Here is a 19,673-nt window from a genome sequence, read left to right as displayed (position 1 = left end):
GGCAAGTATCCTGAAGTGGTTTGCCATTCCCTTTTCCACCCAAGATGAACGGATCATGGTGGAGAGGTCTGACAGAATGTGGTCCACTGGAGAAGGGAAAGTTTTGTTTACTGTTCTTCAAATGGTTGTGAGATATAGAAGGGTTAGGAGTCAGACTAGCTTAAATTAGAGCCCAACAACTTGTGACTGAGCCAGGCTCCAAACCCAGGTCCTATGAGTGAGAGACCCCAGTAGCAATGGCTGAGACCAGGCCACAGTGACTTCTCAGTTGGATCTGGTTCAGTTTGTTGTCATTCAGCCTCATATGTGGGACTGACCCATCTGAGTCATTACCGGCCAATGCAAGCAGGAAGACGCTCACACTGGACAAGTATTTAGAGACCTACCTGCTACCCAGGATGTCACCTCGCCAATGCAGAAGCACGAATCCTGCAGTAGAGTCATACCTGTGGATATTTATTACTTTTATTAAAACGAATCTGTATATTTTGTTGCATGTACTAAATGAAAGGAAATCAATCCCAAATAGTCATTAGGAGTAATGCTGAAGCTCCAATACTTTTGTCATCTGATGTGAAGGGCTGACTCATTGACAAAGACCTTGATGCTGGGAAGGTGAAGGCAGGAGGAGAAGGGGATGACAGAGGACCAGATGACTGGATGGCATCACCAACTCAGTGGACATGAGTTTGAGCAAGCTCTGGGAGATGGTGAAGAACAAGGAAGCCTGGCGTGCTGCCATCCATGGGGTTGCAAAGAGCTGGACACGACTGAGTGACTGAACAGCAACAACTAAATAAAAGTAAAATGGCCATCTTTGCGTGCAAAGTACTCCACAGCAGGACTGCAAGATTTATTCACACTACATCTTGGTGTACATGTGTGTGCTCCATTTTGTTTTTTAAACCTAGCCCTGATCTATACCTGTATCCCTACCACCCTTGGCCTTTGGATAGTGTGGAAGAAAAAGTGGTTTAGTCCATTCCAGTACAATCATTTTTAAAGCCCCTTTAAGTAATACTCAATTCCTCAGTAAAATTACCCTCAAGCTCAGAATTCTTTTTTAGCTGCCCTTTCCCTTGTCCCAGATAAGGGGGTGGCTAGTACATGGAAGCAGGAAGGGTCCATGTAGTGCCTTGTATTCTTCTCTGGCTCTTTGGCAGCTGGGACCATGAAGTCTTCTGCTGCTGCTGTTTTCTGCAGATATTGCTTGTGATCTTGTCTTCCTCACCTGAGTTTGGGCCCAGTAGCCCTTCCAGGCTGATTCAGCATCACTTTGGCACTCACTGGCATCAGATCTCTCTACCTCCTCCATCCAGACCTCTGGCCAGAGCCAGGACCCTCCACTCCTGCTGCAGGACCCCAACCCCTTGCTAAGGTGGCAAGTTTCTCCCTAAGTACGAGGGGTGTTCTGGATCCCATGCATAGTTAACTGACTGCAGAAGATTGAATTAGGAAGCTATACACCAGGGGTCAATCTGCTCCACCACCCAGCACCTACCCAGTTTACAGAGATGTGTGTGTTCCAGGTTGATATGGGACAATCTGAAAGATTTTTTTTTCCTAGACACCTCACCCCAAAATAAAAGGAGAGTGGGGGCAGTCTTCCTGTATCAGTCAGGGACCAGGAAAGAACTCGATGGATGGCATGCTCATAAAAGGTGCCTGATTCAAGAGGGTTTAGTGAAGGAACTATTAGAAAGATAGGAAGGATTAAGGGCAACCAACAGGGGATGTTGAAGTTCCTCAGAATGACAGCAGCAGGAAATCAATACAGTCCCTAAGCTGGAGGAGAGGTCAGGGTTCTAGGAACTAGATGAGAGCTGAGCTGTAGAAGAAAACTGCCTGACAGGAGCTGTGGTCTTTGGTGGTGAAAAGCTGATTCAGTATTTTGATATACTGAGCCAACTCATTGGAAAAGACCCTGATGCTGGGAAAGACTGAGAGCAGCAGGGGAAGGGGACAACAGAGGATGTGATGGTTGGATGGCATCACTGACTCAATGGACATGAGTTTGAGCAAACTCTGGGTGACGGTGACGGACAGGGAAGCCTGGCATGCTGCAGCCCATAGGGTCACGCAGAGTCAGACATGACTGAGTGACTAAACAAATACTCCATTTAAAGTTATTATAAAAATATTGGCTGTGCTTTACAATATATCCTTGTATCTTATTTATTTCATATAGTAGTTTGTCTCTCTTAATCCTCTACCCCTATGTTTCCCCTTGCCAATCCTTCTTCCCACTGGTAACCAGTAGTTTGTTCTTTATATCTGTGAGGCTGTTGCTGTTTTATTTATTTGTTTTATGTTTTTAGATTCCACATAGAAATTATAACAAACAGTATTTGTCTTTCTCTGTCTGACTTATTTCACTGAGCATAATGCCCTCTAGGTTCGTCCACATGTTGCAATGTCTTCTTTATTCTTTCACCTGTTGATGGACACTTAGACTGCATCCATGTCTTGGTTATTATAAATAATTATGCTATGAATATTGGGGTACATATATCTTTTCAAATCAGTGCTTTTGTTTTCTTTGGGTAAACATGCATAAGTGAAATTGATGGATCACAGAGTAAGTTCTATTTTTGTTTTTTTGAAGAACCTCCATACTGGCTTTCCATAATGGCTGCACCAGTTTACATTCCCACTAACAGTGCACAAAGATTCTCTTTTCTCCTCACCAGCATTTGTGGTCTTTTTGACAATAGCCATTCTGACAGGTGTGAGGTGATACCTCATTCTTAATCTTATCCCTCCTTTCTTTCATGATTTGCCCTTTTTTGTGTATCTTAAGAAATCCTTTCTTACCTAGAGGTCCATAAATATGAAGTCCCATGTTGTTTTCTAAAATATTTATAATTTAATATTGGTGAATGGTGAGAAGGTGTCCCATTTTATTTTTTTAATATGGGTAACAAGTTGTTCCAGTAGAATTTATTGTATGACCTCCCTTTATCCGGAGAAGTATAAACACCAGCACTGTCGTAATTCACATCATAAATAAAGCTTCCCTATATGTGTCTGCCTGCGTTCTACGCCGCCAGAGAACAGTGCATTTGCGTTGACCAGATGCTGATGAACTCCATAGGGAACCTCTTTATTTTTTTGCTAATAAGGCATTTTTTCTCACATGACAAGTCAGAAGTCCCTCGACAATCTGTGGCACAATGGTGTCACCAAGAATCCGGGAAATTCTCACGTCCCTTACGAAGAGTCTGTGTGGTCATGGTATTTCCTTACAGGTGCAACTGTTCTAGGCTCCATTTATGTATATTTCCATTACCAAAGTGGAAAAGAATTTTATTTAATACCTCTTATCTCAGGGATTGTTTGTAGTGATGTTTCCAATGGAGGTGATGGAATTCCAGTTGAGCTATTTCAAATCCTAAAAGATGATGCTGTGAAAGTGCTTCACTCAATATGCCAGCAATTTATAAAACTCAGCAGTGGCCACAGGAATGGAAAAGATTAGTTTTCATTCCAATCCCAAAGAAAGGCAATGCCAAAGAATGTTCAAACAACCACACAATTGCATTCATCTCACATGATAGCAAAGTAATGCTCAAAATTCTCTGAGCCAGGCTTCAACAGTACATGAACTGTGAAATTCCAGATGTTCAAACTGGTTTTAGAAAAGGCAGAGGAACCAGAGATCAAATTGCCAACATCTGCTGGATCATCGAAAAAGCAAGAGCATTCCAGTAAAACATCTACTTCTCCTTTTTTGACTACGCCAAAGCCTTTGACTGTGTGGATCACAGTAAACTGTGGAAAATTCTTCAAGAGATGGGAATACCACACCACCTTACTGCCTCCTGAGAAACCTGTATGCAGGTCAGGAAGCAACAGTTAGAACTGGACATGGAACAACAGACTGGTTCCAAATCGGGAAAGGAGTACATCAAGGCTGTATATTGTCACTCTGGTTATTTAACTTATATGCAGAATATATCATGAGGAAGGCTAGGCTAGATGAAGCACAAGCTGGAATCAAGATTGCTGCGAGAATTATCAATAACCTCAGATATGCAGATGATACCACCCTTATGGCAGAAAGTGGAGAAGAACTGAAGAACCTCATAATGAAATTGAAAGAGAAGAATGGAAAGTTGGCTTAAAACTCAACATTCAGAAAACTAAGATCGTGGCATCTGGTCCTATCACTTCATGGCAAATAGATGGGGAAACAATGAAAACAGTGAGAGACTTTATTTTTTTGGGCTCCAAAATCATTTCAGAAAGTAACCACAGCCGTGAAATTAAAAGAAAAGCTATAACCAACCTAGACAGCATATTAAAAAGCAGAGACATTACTTTGCCAACAAAAGTTCATCTAGTCAATGGTTTTTCCAGGAGTCACGTATGGATGTGAGAGTTGGACTATAAAGAAAGCTGAGCGCCGAAGAATTGATGCTTTTGAACTGTGGTGTTGGAGAAGACTCTTGAGAGTCCCTTGGACTGCAAGGAGATCCAACCAGTCCATCCCAAAGGAGATCAGTCCTGGGTGTTCATTGGAAGGACTGATGCTGAAGCTGAAACTCCAATACTTTGGCCACCTGATGGGAAGAACTGCCTCATTGGAAAAGACCCTGATACTGGGAAAGATTGAAGGCAGGAGGAGAAGGTGACAGCAGAAGGTGAGATGGTTGGATGGCATCTCTGACTTGATGGAAATGAGTTTAAGCAAGCTCTGGGAGTTGGTGATGGACAGGGAAGCCTGGCGCGCTGCAGTCCATGGGGTCACAAAGAGATGGACATGACTGAATGACGGGACTGAACTGAACTGATCTCAAGATTTTTTTGGACCACCTCACGGTGGTCATGAATTCTCGGGGGAGGCTCTATTGGTCTGTCCATTCTGTGCTGAGGGTCAAGGCAGGTGATCTGCCTTATAGATCCTGCCTTGTGGGGAGAAAGGGTATTTACTTCCAGTTCACCGTACTCTCAAGGTGTAGCCCCGTGGGATTTATGGTGGCAGATTTATGGAGGGTCTTTTCACAAAATCGTCTCCCTCAGTAGTCCTGGGCTTTGGCCCCAGTCCTCTGTATCTCATAGGACAGTGAGAACCGAGGCTGGGATTCATCTCGGTGGCAAATGTAGAACTAATGAAAACTTGTTTGTATCCATAGCTTCCCACTTCCACTTAACTTTTGGGGATTCTTAGTATTCTTCACTTTCTTGGCAGCTCATTATACATTTAGAATGATTTTCTTATGGAATTTTTAGTTGTTTTTCAGAGAGAGGGTCGATCAGAGTATCTAGTTCCTTCAGACTGTGGAACGAGAATTTGGGTAAATTCATTCTTTAAATGACAGTATATTTTACCAATCTTGCCTAAAGGTTTGTTGGAGACTGAACCACTGCAAGGAAGAGATGAAGATGCAATAGCCAGTGCTGACTCCCCTAGCATGCTCTCCGAGGAAGAAAAAGAAGAGTTAAAGGCAGAACTAGTTCAGGTATGCTTAGTGATCTTCTTGTTGCTATGCCTATCTGTGGATTCTCAGAATTATTAGTCTGATGTTGGGTTGGCCAAAAATTTGTTTGAGTTTTTCTGTAAGGTTTTATGAAATGGAGGTCCATTTATATGGACCAATATAGTGGAACATTTATATGGTCCAATAAAAGGTCCATATTACAGATATGTTGTCTTTCATTTAATAAGATTGAATAGGTGTTGAATTGTAAGATAATTCATTTTCTATGGTATTTTGTAATGCTGATGGTCCATTACCCAAAGGTGACTGTAGGAAAACAAATGGTCATGATGCTCAAGCAACAATAAATAGTTGTAAACACCCACCTCATATTTAGTATCACAATGCTTAAACCTGATGGAATTCCTTCAAGACCTCAGTTTAGGTGCCAGCTGCCTTTTAAGAGCAGTTGTTGTTTTTGGTCAGCAGCCTAGCTCAACAACTACTTGGAAATGATTTAGTTTTATAATGACAAGTCAGTCATGGAAGTAATTGAATTTATTAAATTGATGTGCTCTTTTTCAGAAGAATGGAGCTCTGGGGGTGGAGAGGGAACTGTGATGACTTTGGGCTTTGTTAGATCTTGTGTAGTTGCTCTGAGCATCTGGTCCTAGATTCTGGGAGGCTGCCTGGTTTGTCGTGAAGACAACTCTTAGTTTAAGCCACTTGTCTGTATCACCCACTAGTCCCTCAATACTTTGCTAAGGAGCGTTTACATTGTAGGAGGAAAGGGCAGCAGAAGGGGAGCTTCTTAAGTAGAAACAGCAATAGTGCAAGAGGGAAGGGGCCAGTATTCCTCCCCATTTTGAATCCCTGGCTCAGAGGACAGGAAGCCCCTAGTCCAGTGGGAAGCAGGGCTCCGCCTTCCTGCTTTGGCCTCTTCTACTGCTTTAAATTAAGCTTCACCTTACCCTCACCCCAATTGATTCATCCCAAAGGTTCTGATGGTGAGTGTTCATGATAGCTCTTAATAATACTGAAGACATTTCAGGTGCTTTCACAAGACACACCCTAAAATAACTTCATGCTCAAATAAAAGAGCAGCTTGTTCTTATAGTGCAGCAGAGATTATTTTAGTAAGAACAGTGCCTCAGATCAAATGGCCTAGTTCTTTAGCTGGATCTGTCTGTGGCCACTGATCCAGAACCACCTTGTTGACTTCAGATTGGCCATACCTGCCAGGGTTCATGGACCAGTCAGCCTTGACAGAGAACATCCTAGCTCCACATTTTCTTAAGGCCTGGAATCCTGGATCATGACTTGTTTGTGTGTTTTGGTGTCCAAAAGTTATATTCTACAGACCGGTGTTAGCTAACTGATTCTAAGCTAAAATTTAACTCCTTCATTGCTACCATCCAAGTTTAGGTTCATACACAACCTCTGTAACAGACCAAGTTTTATAAAATGACTTGATTTTTCTTTGGGCAATTACTGATAGAGAGGTAGATAGATGGATAGATATGCATACATCTATGTTTTTGTGTGCCTGCATTCTATATTTTCTAAACTTTCAGCAATGATCGTGTATTACTTTGATAATCAAGAAACAGTAAGCCTTGGTTCTCAATGGTTGCCCCCATGAATAGAAAAACCCAGTGTTTTCACACATTTTTGTCTCATTTGGCCACATTAACGATCTTCCAGTGTGTCTCACTCCTAAGACTTTTTGAGCCTGACTTCTGAAAGTAACATCAGACTCCCTGTTACTTGTTCATGTTATCAGGATTGATGTTTTCACCCCTTAGGATGCATTAGCCGCCATGCCTCCTGTCTCTCATTTCTGGATTCCTCAGGGGTGAAGAAGCACTGCATCTTGCTAAAGGCGGCCATGTGACTTCTGGGGGCACTGGGCACCGCTCTTTGCTCATGCACAGCAAAAAGCAAAGAAAGTTATCTGCTATTTTTCCTTTTCACATTCCCATTTCTTCTCCCTCCACCTCAGGCCACCAATGCTTTTTGCTCACTCTTTACTTAAACCAGCTTTTTCTGCCCTTATACAGTGCCTGCCCTTCGCACACAGACACAAATTAGGTTCTTTCAGACCACACATGCATTCAGATGACCTCAGCTGCTAGGGTTTAATTGTATCAAGGACAATTGTATCAATTGTATCAAGGACAATTGTATCAAGGGTCCCACAGCTGGCCCTATGAAGAACTGAGACGTCTTGTAAACAGCTCAGCTTATCTACCTTAGTTCTCCACAGATATTCTTCCTGGACCCCTGCTCACAAGCAGCTCCTCTCTGTTTGAGGGAAGATCCCACTGGGTCTGTTAGCCACGTGGGTGGACACCTCATAGATCAGCCTGTTAGACTGCTTTCAAGTCAGGCAATCAGTTGTGGTCATGATCCAAGGCAAGAGCTTTGTGTAGGAGGACATCTTATGTCTGACTGCTTTGCTTAAAGGGGTCGCAGGGTATGCCGGGCACCTGGTCTCCCCTTCTGTACACTGCCCTCCCTTGGATTCTCCTACTATCTGCTAGCTGTGCTGGATCCACCCTGCTCCGTTCCCCCTGCACCCTGGTCTGCTTTTACCTTACGCTGTGTTGTAGTCCATATTCCCAGGAGGACACCTTTAGACTTCAGGGTGAATCTGTAACTGCATTCACTCACACAACCAGCATATTGTTCTGTTTACCAAGTGCTGGCTGCAGGAAGACCTGTCCTTGAGAAGAGAGATGGAAGCAAATACTGTCCAAGAGGCTACAACATCTTAGACGGAAGTCTGCATTTTAAAAGAGGAATCTGTTCAGTTCTGAGTTTGTTATTGTGGTCATGCAATACGCGTGTTTTTAAAAGTTCCTTCAGCTTTCCTCTGCTGCTGCTCAGGTGCTTGGTCCTTCTGAGGAAGCCAAGGCCATTTTGGGGTGAGGTTCTCACTTCATCTGGCCACTAGCACTGTGCCTGGCAGCCCCTGCCTAGCTCACTCGCCTGCACCCTGGCCTCCTGGGAGCTCGCCTGCATCCACTCGGCCCTCATTCTGCACGACAATGAGGTGACGGTCCAGAGGATAAAATCAGTGCCTTCATTAAAGCAGCTGGTGTACATGTGTTCACTGATTCATGTCAATGTATGGCAAAAGCTATTACAATATTGTAAAGTAATTAAATAAATTAATTAATTATTTTGATTAAAAATAAATTAATTAAAAGGATAAAAAAAGCAGCTGGTGTAAATGTTGAGCCTTTCTGGCCAAGCTTGTTTGCAAAGGCTTTGGCCAGTGTCAACATCTGGAGTCTCCTCTGGGGCTGGCCCAGCCACCACTGCTGCCCCAGCTGAGAAGAAAGTAGAAACAAAGACAGTAGAATCTGAAGAGTCTGATGCTGACATGGGCTCTGGTCTTTTCTCATTAAACCTCTTTAGTAACACATTCAATAGAAAGCTGAGCTCTAAAAAAAGAAGAAAAAGTTCCTTCAAAGCAACACCAGTATCACTTCTGACCTGATGCAGTGGTTTGTGCATACATGGAAGGTGCACAATTAAGATTTCTAATGAACTTGACTCATAGCACCAACAAATATGTGTATTTGTAAATTCCAGAAGTAGAATATGGGGTTTTTTTTGAAACAAATCTTGTCCATATATAAAGAAGTACTATTTATTTTAGGTATTTGTTCTTATTAGTCCTCTTACCAGCTGCTCCTAAGATCTTTTCTGAGGTCTTTACACATCTATTCTGTGGGTTTTTTTATTTTTTATAGCTCTCTTTTTAAATAAACTTGCTTATTAGTTCTGTGCTACTAACATCCCACTCCCACTTTGATTTTGCTCAGCTGCATTTGATGCTCAGTATTCTATAATGTGGCTTGGTTTTTGAAAAGAATGAAGTGTTGGCATGATAACAGTAAATTTATGATTATATAATAATCAAGTACTGCCAATGTCTCCTAAATAAAATGACTCAAGAAAAATAGGCATTAATAGGAGTAGGAAAATTACCAGACAGCATTACTAAGTAGACAAGCCTCTTTTGGCTGTTCCTGTTTGGTGTGTGGTTTCCCAAGGAAAGCACACAGTGCCCTCAAGCCACCTGTCTCAGGCTGACATTTGTGTCCTGGGCTCTTCCTTCCTCTCCCAGTTTTTTCCTTCAAGTCTTTATTTCTTTCTGGACTGAACTGGTGAACAACTAAAGCCTTCATAACCAATAGTGTCTTACTGTAGCAGTTTTCCAGAGAAGTAGAACCAATAGGATATATATAGAAAGCGATTTATCCTAAGGAATCAGCTAATGTGATTCTGGGGGCTGGCAGTTCCCAAGACCTACAGTCAGCAAGCTGGACACCCAGGGGAGTCAATGGTGTGGTTTGGTCTAAAGGTCTGGGAGGAGCCGATGTTTTAGTTTGCAGCTGAAGGCAAGAAAAAACAAAAAGCCAGACAACTACAAGACAAAACAATGTCCTAGCTCAAAAGCAGTCAGGCAGATAGAATTCCCTTTTACTTAAGGGAGGGTCAGCCTTTTTGCTTTATTTAAGTCATCAGCCGATTGCGTGAGGCCCACCAACTTTGGGAGAGCAATCTGCTTTACTCAGTCTGTCGGTTTAAATGTTAATCGCATGCATAATCACCCTCAAAGACACAGCCAGAATAAGACATTTGACCAGATGTCTTGGTAACCCATGGCCTGTCATCCTCTCCCAGGTATTATCTGCATTTTAATTTTAATTCTTCTTTACTCTTAGCCAGGGCAGGAGAATAAGCATGACTTGAAGCAGTATGAACAAGAGACCAAAGGTTCTTACTCCTAAACATCATACTGATAATTATTAGTTTAAAAACTATTTCTTTGTATTTGTGACATATTTTATATAATATAGCAGAATAAATAGAAAAGTAAGTCTTCAGTCTTCTAACATAAATTTTATTTTGAAGCTAACTCATTAGTTCATTTGTATTTTTGCATTTTTATTGTAATAAATTGATATAAAATTAACTATTTTAAATTGAATCATTCAATGGCATTTAGTACTCTTACAATTTTGTGTAACATCACTTCTGTCTAGTTTCAGAACATTTTCATCATCTCAAAAAGGAATCCCTTACCTGCTAAGCAGTTGCTTCCCATTTACCCTTCTTTTCTGTAGCCATGAGCCAGCATTCTGTCTCTGGATTCAGCTATTCTGGGCATTTCATATAAATGGAATCATACAATATGTGACCTTCTGTGTCTGATTCCTTTCATTTAGCCAAATGTTTTTGAGGTTCATGTGTGTTGTAGCTTAAATCAGTACTTCATCTATTTTTGTGACTGAATAATATTCCATTTTATGTATATACTACAATTTATTTATCCAGTCATCCTTTGATGAATATTTGGGTTGTTTTCATCTTATGGCTATTGTGAATAGTTCTGTTATGAACATGTATATACATGTATTTGTTTGAGTACCTATTCTTAATTCTTTGGGGAATATAGTAGAAATAGGAATGCTGGGTCATATGGTAATTCCACTTTTAACTTTTTGAGAAACTGCTGGGCTATTTTCCATAGTGGCTGAACCATTTTTATTTCCACTAGCAATGTACAAGGGTTTCAATTTCTCCACATCCTCGCCAACACTTAAATTCCTATTCATTCATATTTAAGTAACCAAGTTTAAATATCTAATCTTGTACATAAATATTTATCCTACAAGGAGATCTCCTGGGGGGGTCAAGAAACCAAAGAACCAGACTATTAGTTTCTAACAAAGACATGATTAATTTAAAATTAACAGGGAAAGGATATCTTAAATACTTTAATTAATGATTTACCTGCACTCCAACTCATTCCAAAATGAATTTGATATGGCTTACAGGGATACTTACAATGTAGAATTTCTATACTACCTGCATCAGAGTATCTGGGGGTGTTTGCTAAATAATATATATATAGACAGGCCTCACCAAATTTGAGACATCAGAATCTCAGGGCCTTAAAAGGGGCCTCCTTCTGGAATTTGCAGTTTAAATGTGCTCTCTGAGTGACTTTTATGTAAACTAAAATTGAGAACCACTGATGTAACTAGGCCAAAAATTCTCATTAGTCCAATAAGGGATTGAATCTCACCAGGATCATCATTTAAAGTATTTGTGATGAAAGGACTTTCTGCTGTGTCAGGACTCTGTGCTCTGCAGAAAGAGATGAGATTGACCATTTTCAGTCTTGCATGTTAATGTAATTTAAGAATTATCTTTTTATTTTACCTTTTGGGATTTTCTTAATAGCTATTTTGGCATATATTATATTTAGATCACTGATATATAAATGAAAGCATTAAGAAGTGTGTCTTACATTTTGTTGAAATAGTGAGACTTTCATTATAGTACCTGACATTAGTCTGCATAGGCTAATGAACTGCATAACTGAGTTCATGTTTCCATCATTAGAAGTCTTTTCTCTACAACTACCTTTTAACATATGCTTCAATTTTTAAATGATTAGATGTGGGATTTAATATTTCTTTAGGATGATGTTTGATGAATTCAATATTTCTATCACATTTTTGGGATCATGGATTTCATTAGAAATCATATGAATCCTTTACCTATTCCTCCCAACTCCCCAAAACTAATGAATATCCTACTGTCCCCCATAATTTTGAATAAATTTCTGAGGTTCCATAAATAAAAGGATGAGAATATCAAGATGTTTAAACCTCTCTCTTCTTCTCTACATCTTTAATTTTTCTCTGCAAGTTAAAAAATTGCTCATTACTCTTTTTACACATTGGAAAAAGCAGTAATACCGAATATATCTACAAAACTAGATTCCCAGCCATTTCAGTCACTCAAACATATTTATTCAAAAGAAAGAAGAAAAAAATCTTTCTATACTGAATAAAAAGGTGACCTGAAGCCCAATGGTAAGCTCTGTGGTAAGAGAGCTAGAGATACAACCTTGAGAAATCTTAGGCAACAGACTAAATGCAGGTGAGCTCACTGACAAGATGAAAATATAGACTATAACATGAGAGCAAAAGGATAGAAGGATCTGATTTTAAAATGATAGTGCGTTCTCATTTAATGGAGAGACTAAAAACACAGTCCCCCTTGGTCGCCCCTGAATATACTCCTTTTGGAGTAATGAGTATATATCTGCATACTGAAGACTCTTGCTTGTCAAGAAGAGATAATTTGGAGACTTCTCTGGTAGTCCAGACTCTGTGCTTCCAACACAAGTGGTATGAGTTTGGTCTGTGGTTGGAGAACTAAGATCCCATATGGCACTTGGCAGGGCCAAAGAAGAAAAGAAAACATAGGATGCTACTAATTATAACATGTTAGGGAAGGTGGAATTCATTTTAGAAAGACTTCAGAAAGATTTCCATGAACATACAAAAACGTTTCACAACCGTAAAAAAATGAATAATGTTAGATTACTAGGACATTTTGCTAATATTAAAAGCTCCAAGATAGTGTTCTTTTCTACTAGAATATTTCAGATGGTTGATTCAGTATTTCTGCCTGTTTTGTTTAAGTGATTTTTTGTGAATACAAAGGTTCACAACACTATTTTTGCAAAAGTAGATGTCATTGTTCAGATGTTTTTCTAGCAGCTATGTCTCTGGTGACCCAGGGAACACATTTGCAAGATGATTCACAGGGTTAGTGATGGTGTTTGTGGTCAGGAGTAGAGTGACACTTGGAATGTAAATGAGACTTAGATGCTCCATTTTTTAAAAAAGTAAGTAGTAAAATGCCAGCTTGGCAAAACCACAATGTATGCTTAGGTGTGGATGGCAAAAAAATAACACTGACTAATGGCACTTGAAAAGAAGTTACTAGGTATAGACTACAAAATCAATTTCCTGTTCAAAAATTATATCTACGTATAATTTTAGAAAAACATTTGGACGATTGAAAACCAAAAACTCTAAGCAGTGTCTATTTCCTAGTAGATTACACATGGTTTTTATTGTCTTTGTATTTTGCTGTATGAGTGAATTTTTTACAAGGAGTAGTGTTTACATTTAGAATCATTCAAACTAAAAAATCTACTTTCATTTGAAAATATTAGACTTCTCTACCTGATGTGTTTGCTAAGGCCTTGCATGGGGCTGTGTAAACAAGGGGGTGCCCAGGGTGCTTTGGATCACTGAGAGCTTCCGCCCTTGTATATTTCACCTGGTCTGACATTTTCCCCCATCATTTTCCCTCCTGCTTGTAGCTGGAAGATGAAATTACAACCTTACGACAAGTTTTATCAGCAAAAGAAAGGCATCTTGTGGAGATAAAACAAAAACTCGGCATGAACCTGATGAATGAATTAAAACAGAACTTTAGCAAAAGTTGGCATGACGTGCAGACAACTACTGCGTAAGTATATTTTTTTTCTTAAAAAGAAATCACTCAGCTTGCTGTCTTGCCTCTTCTATATTTTCTTTTTCCTTCAATGTTTATTTTGTACTGGTGTCCAGGGAAAATGCTTTCTCTAGAAGTGAAATATATAGAAATATGAATGGTCATTAATATGTTGCATGATACAGGCTCTACAAAGTAGCTTCATGAAATAAAACTTTGTTCACCAAAACTCTGTTTTCACTCAGACTACTTTTATGGAGTTGTACAGTTTTAAATTTTTTCTCTTCATTATATATATTTTTTAACGTTTGTTAAATATACTTAGGTCTTATGTTTTTACATAAAATTCTAAATCCTTTGAATACTTGGCATTCACTACATATTTCAAATTTCTATCAAAAATTATTGACAGTTTTAAAAACTGTAGACTGGGGGAGCACGGGAAGATGGTGGAGGAATAGGACAGGGCGACCACTTTCTCCCCCACAAAATCGACAAAAGAACATTTGAACGCTGAGTAAATCCCACAAAACAACTTCTGAATACCGGCAGAGGACATCAGGCACTCAGAAAAGCAGCTCATAGTCCTTGAAAGGAGGTAGGAAATAGATAAAAAGATAAAAAGAGAGACAAAAGAGGGAGGGACGGAGCTCCGTCCTGGGAAGGGACGCTTAAAAAAAAAAAAAAAAAAGGAGAAGTTTCTAAACACCTGGAAACACTGGCGAGTGGAATCTCAGAGGGCCGCATAACTGGGAGACAAAAGACATAAATAATTAAAACTCACAGACTAAGTGCCCAGAGGAAACTCTTGGCGGAGAAGCGGCGCAGACACCCGCGCCCCCCTCTAGCAGGCGGGGGCTGGGCAGGGAGGCACCGGCAGAGGCATTAGAGGGAGAACCGGCGCCCGCGCTTAGGGGAAGAATGGCTGCACGCTTAGAGGGAGAACTGGCAGCAGCGCTTAGAGGGAGAATGGCTGCACGCTTAGAGGGAGAACTGGCAGCAGCGCTTAGAGGGAGAATGGCTGCACGCTTAGAGGGAGAACTGGCAGCAGCGCTTAGAGGGAGAACCGGGCTTTAACGCCCCAGGACAAACTGAGGGCTCGAACTTAGGATACCAGAGCAGAGGTTGCAGCTGAAGGGCGAGAGGGCTGGGAAAAGCCTGTGAAAAGCCCCAACCCAGGACTCTGCCAGCCCCGCCCACAGAACCGGCCACTGAGCGGAGCGAGCCGGCAGTGGGTGACCCATCCCCCAGCCCCCACCGACGTGGGCGGGGAGGGCAGCCAGCGCCGGGCCGGGGAAGCAGCCGCCCTAGAGAGGCTTCCCATGCCAAGCTGCCGGCAGGCTTCCTTGCTGGCCAGGACTTCTTGGGTTCGGCCAGTCGATATCTGCCTGAGAAAGTGCGCCAGTTGGACTCCCAGAAAACCGAATGGCAGGGACCGGGAAGGCGATAAGTCGCAGCTACCACGCTCGCCAAACGCCTGGTCACCTGAGCTGATAGGACCGGGGAAGGCACAAAACGCAGGCCCAGCCAAGTCTGTGCCTTTGTTGAGTACCTGAGGACCTGAACATGAGCCGCTCAGACCTAGGAAGTGCATGCAACCCAGCGCCAGCCGCGGACAGCTCCCAGCAGAGCAACCTAAAGCCTAAGTATCATAAACAGGGAAAGCACACACGCCTCAAGCAGGAGCATTCCCAGTGTAGCCAAGACACTGCGAGCACTCCCCACAGACGCCAGGGATATTTGTTAGCTGTTCCTCCCTCCCCATAGCAGGACTGAATAGGTGAGCCAGGAAAAAAAAAAGTGTCCACTACCGCATCCTGGTGTCAGGACGGGAATTAGACACTGAGGAGACCAGAAAACAGAAGAGCTTTTTCAACAGAAGGAACTGCCTTGGAAGTAACAGAGGGAGAAGCCTTGAGCCTACTGAAAGAATAAGACTGAAAACCAGAGGCAGAGGCTTAAGGCCAAATCCTGAGAACACCAGAGATCTCCTGTTCCAGAGAACATTAATTGATAGGTACTCATCAAATGCCTCCATACATACACTGAAACCAGGCACCACCCAAGGGTCAACAAGTTTCAGTGAAAGACATACTATGCAAACTATCCAGCAACACAGGAGAATAACACTGAGCTTCAATATACAGGCTGCCCAAAGCCACTCCAAACCCACTGACATCTCAAACTCATTAATGGACACTTCATTACACTCCAGAGAGAAGAAATCCAGCTCCACCCACCAGAACATCGACACAAGCTTCCCTAACCAGGGAACCTTGGCAAGTCACCCATCCAACCCCACACACAACGAGGTAACTACTTAATAAAGAGAACTCCACAAACTGCCAGAAGACGGAAAGGCCACCCCGAACACAGCAATATAAGCAAGATGAAGAGGCAGAGAAATACCCAACAAGTAAAGGAACAGGATAAATGCCCACCAACACAAACAAAAGAGGAAGATATAGGGAACCTACCCAATAAAGAATTTCGAATTTTAATTGTGAAAATGATTCAAAATCTGGGAAGCAAAATGGAGTTACAGATAAATAAACTGGAGAAAAGGATTGAGAAGATACAAGAAATGTTCAATAAGGAATTAGAGGAAATAAAAAAGAGTCAATATACAATGAATAATGCAATAGATGAGATCAGAAACACTCTGGAGGGAACAAACAGTAGAATAATGGAGGCAGAAGACAGGATAAGTGAGCTAGAAGATAGAATTGTAGAAATAAATGAAATAGAGACGGAAAAAGAAAAAAGAGTTAAAAGAAATGAGGACAATATTAGAGACATATGGGACGATATTAAACGCCCCAACATTCGAGTCATAGGAGTCCCAGAAGAAGAAGACAAAAAGAAAGACTATGAGAGAATACTTGAGGAGATAATAGTTGAAAATTTCCCTACAATGGGGAAGGAAATAATCACCCAAGTCCAAGAAACACAGGGAGTCCGTAACAGGATAAACCCAAGACGAAATACTCCAAGGCACATATTAATCAAATTAACAAAGATCAAACACAAAGAACAACTATTAAAAGCAGCAAGGGAAAAACAACAAATAATACACAAGGGGATTCCCATAAGGATAACAGCTGATCTTTCAGTAGAAACTCTTCAGGCCAGGAGGGAATGGCAAGACATACTTAAAGTGATGAAAGAAAATAACCTACAGCCCAGATTACTATACCCAGCAAGGATCTCATTCAAATATGAAGGAGAAATCAAAAGCTTTACAGACAAGCAAAAGCTGAGAGAATTCAGCATCACCAAACCAGCTCTCCAACAAATACTAAAGGATCTTCTCTAGACTGGAAACACAGAAAGGGTGTATAAACTCGAACCCAAAACAATAAAGAAAATGGCAGCGGGATCATACTTATCAATAATCACCTTAAACGTAAATGGGTTGAATGCCCCAACCACAAGACAAAGGCTGGCTGAATGGATACAAAAACAAGACCCCCATATATGTTGTCTACAAGAGACCCACCTCAACTCGAGTGACATATACAGACTGAAAGTGAAGGGCTGGAAAAAGATATTCCACGCCAGCAGAGACCAAAAGAAAGCAGGGGTAGCAATACTCATATGAGATAAAATAGACTTTAAAACAAAGGCTGTGAAAAGAGACAAAGAAGGAAACTACATAATGATCAAAGGATCAATCCAAGAAGAAGATATAACAATTATAAATATTTATGCACCAAACATAGGAGTATCACAGTATGTAAGACAATTACTAACAAGTATGAAAGGGGAAATTAACAATAACACAATAATGTGGGAGACTTTAATACCCAACTTACATCTATGGATAGATCAACTAAACAGAAAATTAACAAGGAAACACAAACTTTAAATGATACAATAGACCAGTTAGACCTAATAGATATCTATAGGACATTTCACCCCAAAACAATGAATTTCACCTTTTTCTGAAGCGCACACGGAACCTTTTCCAGGATAGATCACATCCTGGGCCATAAATCTAGCCTTGGTAAATTCAAAAAAATTGAAATCATTCCAAGCATCTTTTCTGACCACAATGCAGTAAGATTAGATCTCAATTACAGGAGAAAAACTATTAAAAATGCCAACATATGGAGGCTGAAAAACACGCTGCTGAATAATGAACAAATCATAGAAGAAATCAAAAGAGAAATCAAAATATGCATAGAAATGAATGAAAATGAAAACACAACAACCCAAAACCTCTGGGACACTGTAAAAGCAGTGCTAAGGGGGAAGTTCATAGCAATACAGGCATACCTCAAGAAACAAGAAAAAAGTCTACTAAATAACCTAACTGTACATCTAAAGAAACTAGAAAAGGAAGAAATGAAGAACCCCAGGGTTAGTAGAAGGAAAGAAATCGTAAAAATTAGGGCAGAGATAAATGCAAAAGAAACAAAAGAGACCATAGCAAAAATCAACAAAGCCAAAAGCTGGTTCTTTGAGAAGGTAAATAAAATTGACAAACCACTAGCCAGACTCATCAAGAAACAAAGGGAGAAGAACCAAATCAATAAAATTAGAAATGAAAATGGAGAGATCACAACCGACAACACAGAAATTCAAAGGATTATTAGAGAATACTATCAGCAATTATATGGCAATAAAATGAATAACTTGGAAGAAATGGATATTTTCCTAGAAAAGTACACCTTCCCAAAACTGAACCAGGAAGAAATAGAAAATCTGAACAGACCCATCACAAGCACAGAACTAGAGGAAGTAATCGGAAATCTTCCAGCAAACAAAAGCCCAGGTCCAGACGGCTTCACAGCTGAATTCTACCAAAAATTTAGAGAAGAGCTAACACCTATTCTACTCAAACTCTTCCAGAAAATTGCTGAGGAAGGGAAACTTCCAAACTCATTCTATGAGGCCACCATCACCCTAATCCCAAAACCCGGTAAAGATCCCACAAAAAAAGAAAACTACAGGCCAATATCACTGATGAACATAGATGCAAAAATCCTTAACAAAACTCTAGCAATCAGAATCCAACAACATATTAAGAAGATCATACATCATGACCAAGTGGGCTTTATCCCAGGAATGCAAGGATTCTTCAATATCCACAAATCAATCAATGTAATACAGCACATTAACAAACTGAAAAATAAAAATCATATGATTATCTCAATAGATGCAGAGAATGCCTTTGACAAAATACAACATCCATTTATGATAAAAACTCTCCAGAAAGTGGAAATAGAAAGGACATATCTCAACATAATAAAAGCTATATATGACAAACCCACAGCAAACATTATCCTCAATGGTGAAAAACTGAAAGCATTTCCCCTAAAGTCAGGAACAAGACAAGGGTGCCCACTCTCACCACTACTATTCAACATAGTTCTGGAAGTTTTGGCCACAGCAATCAGAGCAGAAAAAGACATAAAAGGAATCCAAATTGGAAAAGAAGAAGTAAAACTTTCACTGTTCACTGATGACATGATCCTCTACACAGAAAACCCTAAAGACTCTACCAGAAAACTACTAGAGCTAATCAGTGAATATAGTAAAGTTGCAGGATATAAAATCAACACACAGAAATCCCTTGCATTCCTATACACTAATAATGAGAAAATAGAAAGAGAAATTAAGGAAACTATTCCATTCACTGTTGCAACAAAAAGAAGTAAATACTTAGGAATGTATCTACCTAAGGAAACAAAAGACTTGTACATCAGTTCAGTTCAGTCGCTCAGTCGTGTCCGACTCTCTGCGACCCCATGAATCACAGTACGCCAGGCCTCCCTGTCCATCACCAACTCCCGGAGTACACTCAAACTCATGTCCACAGAGTCGGTGATGCCATCCAGCCATCTCATTCTCCGTCGTCCCCTTCTCCTCCCGCCCCCAACCTTTCCCAGCATCAGAGTCTTTTCCAGT

General features: G+C 40.7%; 1 protein-coding gene across 4 annotated transcripts in view; it reads left to right on the top strand.

The window, feature by feature from the left end:
* The window catches only part of TPD52L1 (TPD52 like 1), a 115,833-nt gene that overhangs the window by 70,364 nt on the left and 25,796 nt on the right, over window positions 1-19,673 (top strand). For all 4 annotated transcript variants that reach the window (XM_055433912.2, XM_055433910.2, XM_055433911.2 and 1 more), the window contains 2 exons: window positions 5,347-5,462; window positions 13,627-13,775. In XM_055433912.2, coding sequence (XP_055289887.1) covers window positions 5,347-5,462; window positions 13,627-13,775 — 265 coding nt within the window. The remainder of the gene's footprint in view (window positions 1-5,346; window positions 5,463-13,626; window positions 13,776-19,673) is intronic.

Source organism: Moschus berezovskii, chromosome 10 (genome assembly GCF_049115385.1).
Source record: "Moschus berezovskii isolate FMDL1 chromosome 10, NW_MosBer_1.0, whole genome shotgun sequence".
NCBI classification, from domain to species: Eukaryota; Metazoa; Chordata; class Mammalia; order Artiodactyla; family Moschidae; genus Moschus; species Moschus berezovskii.
The sequence above is the reverse complement of the archived record's forward strand: the minus strand, read 5'-3'. Positions and strand labels throughout refer to the sequence as shown.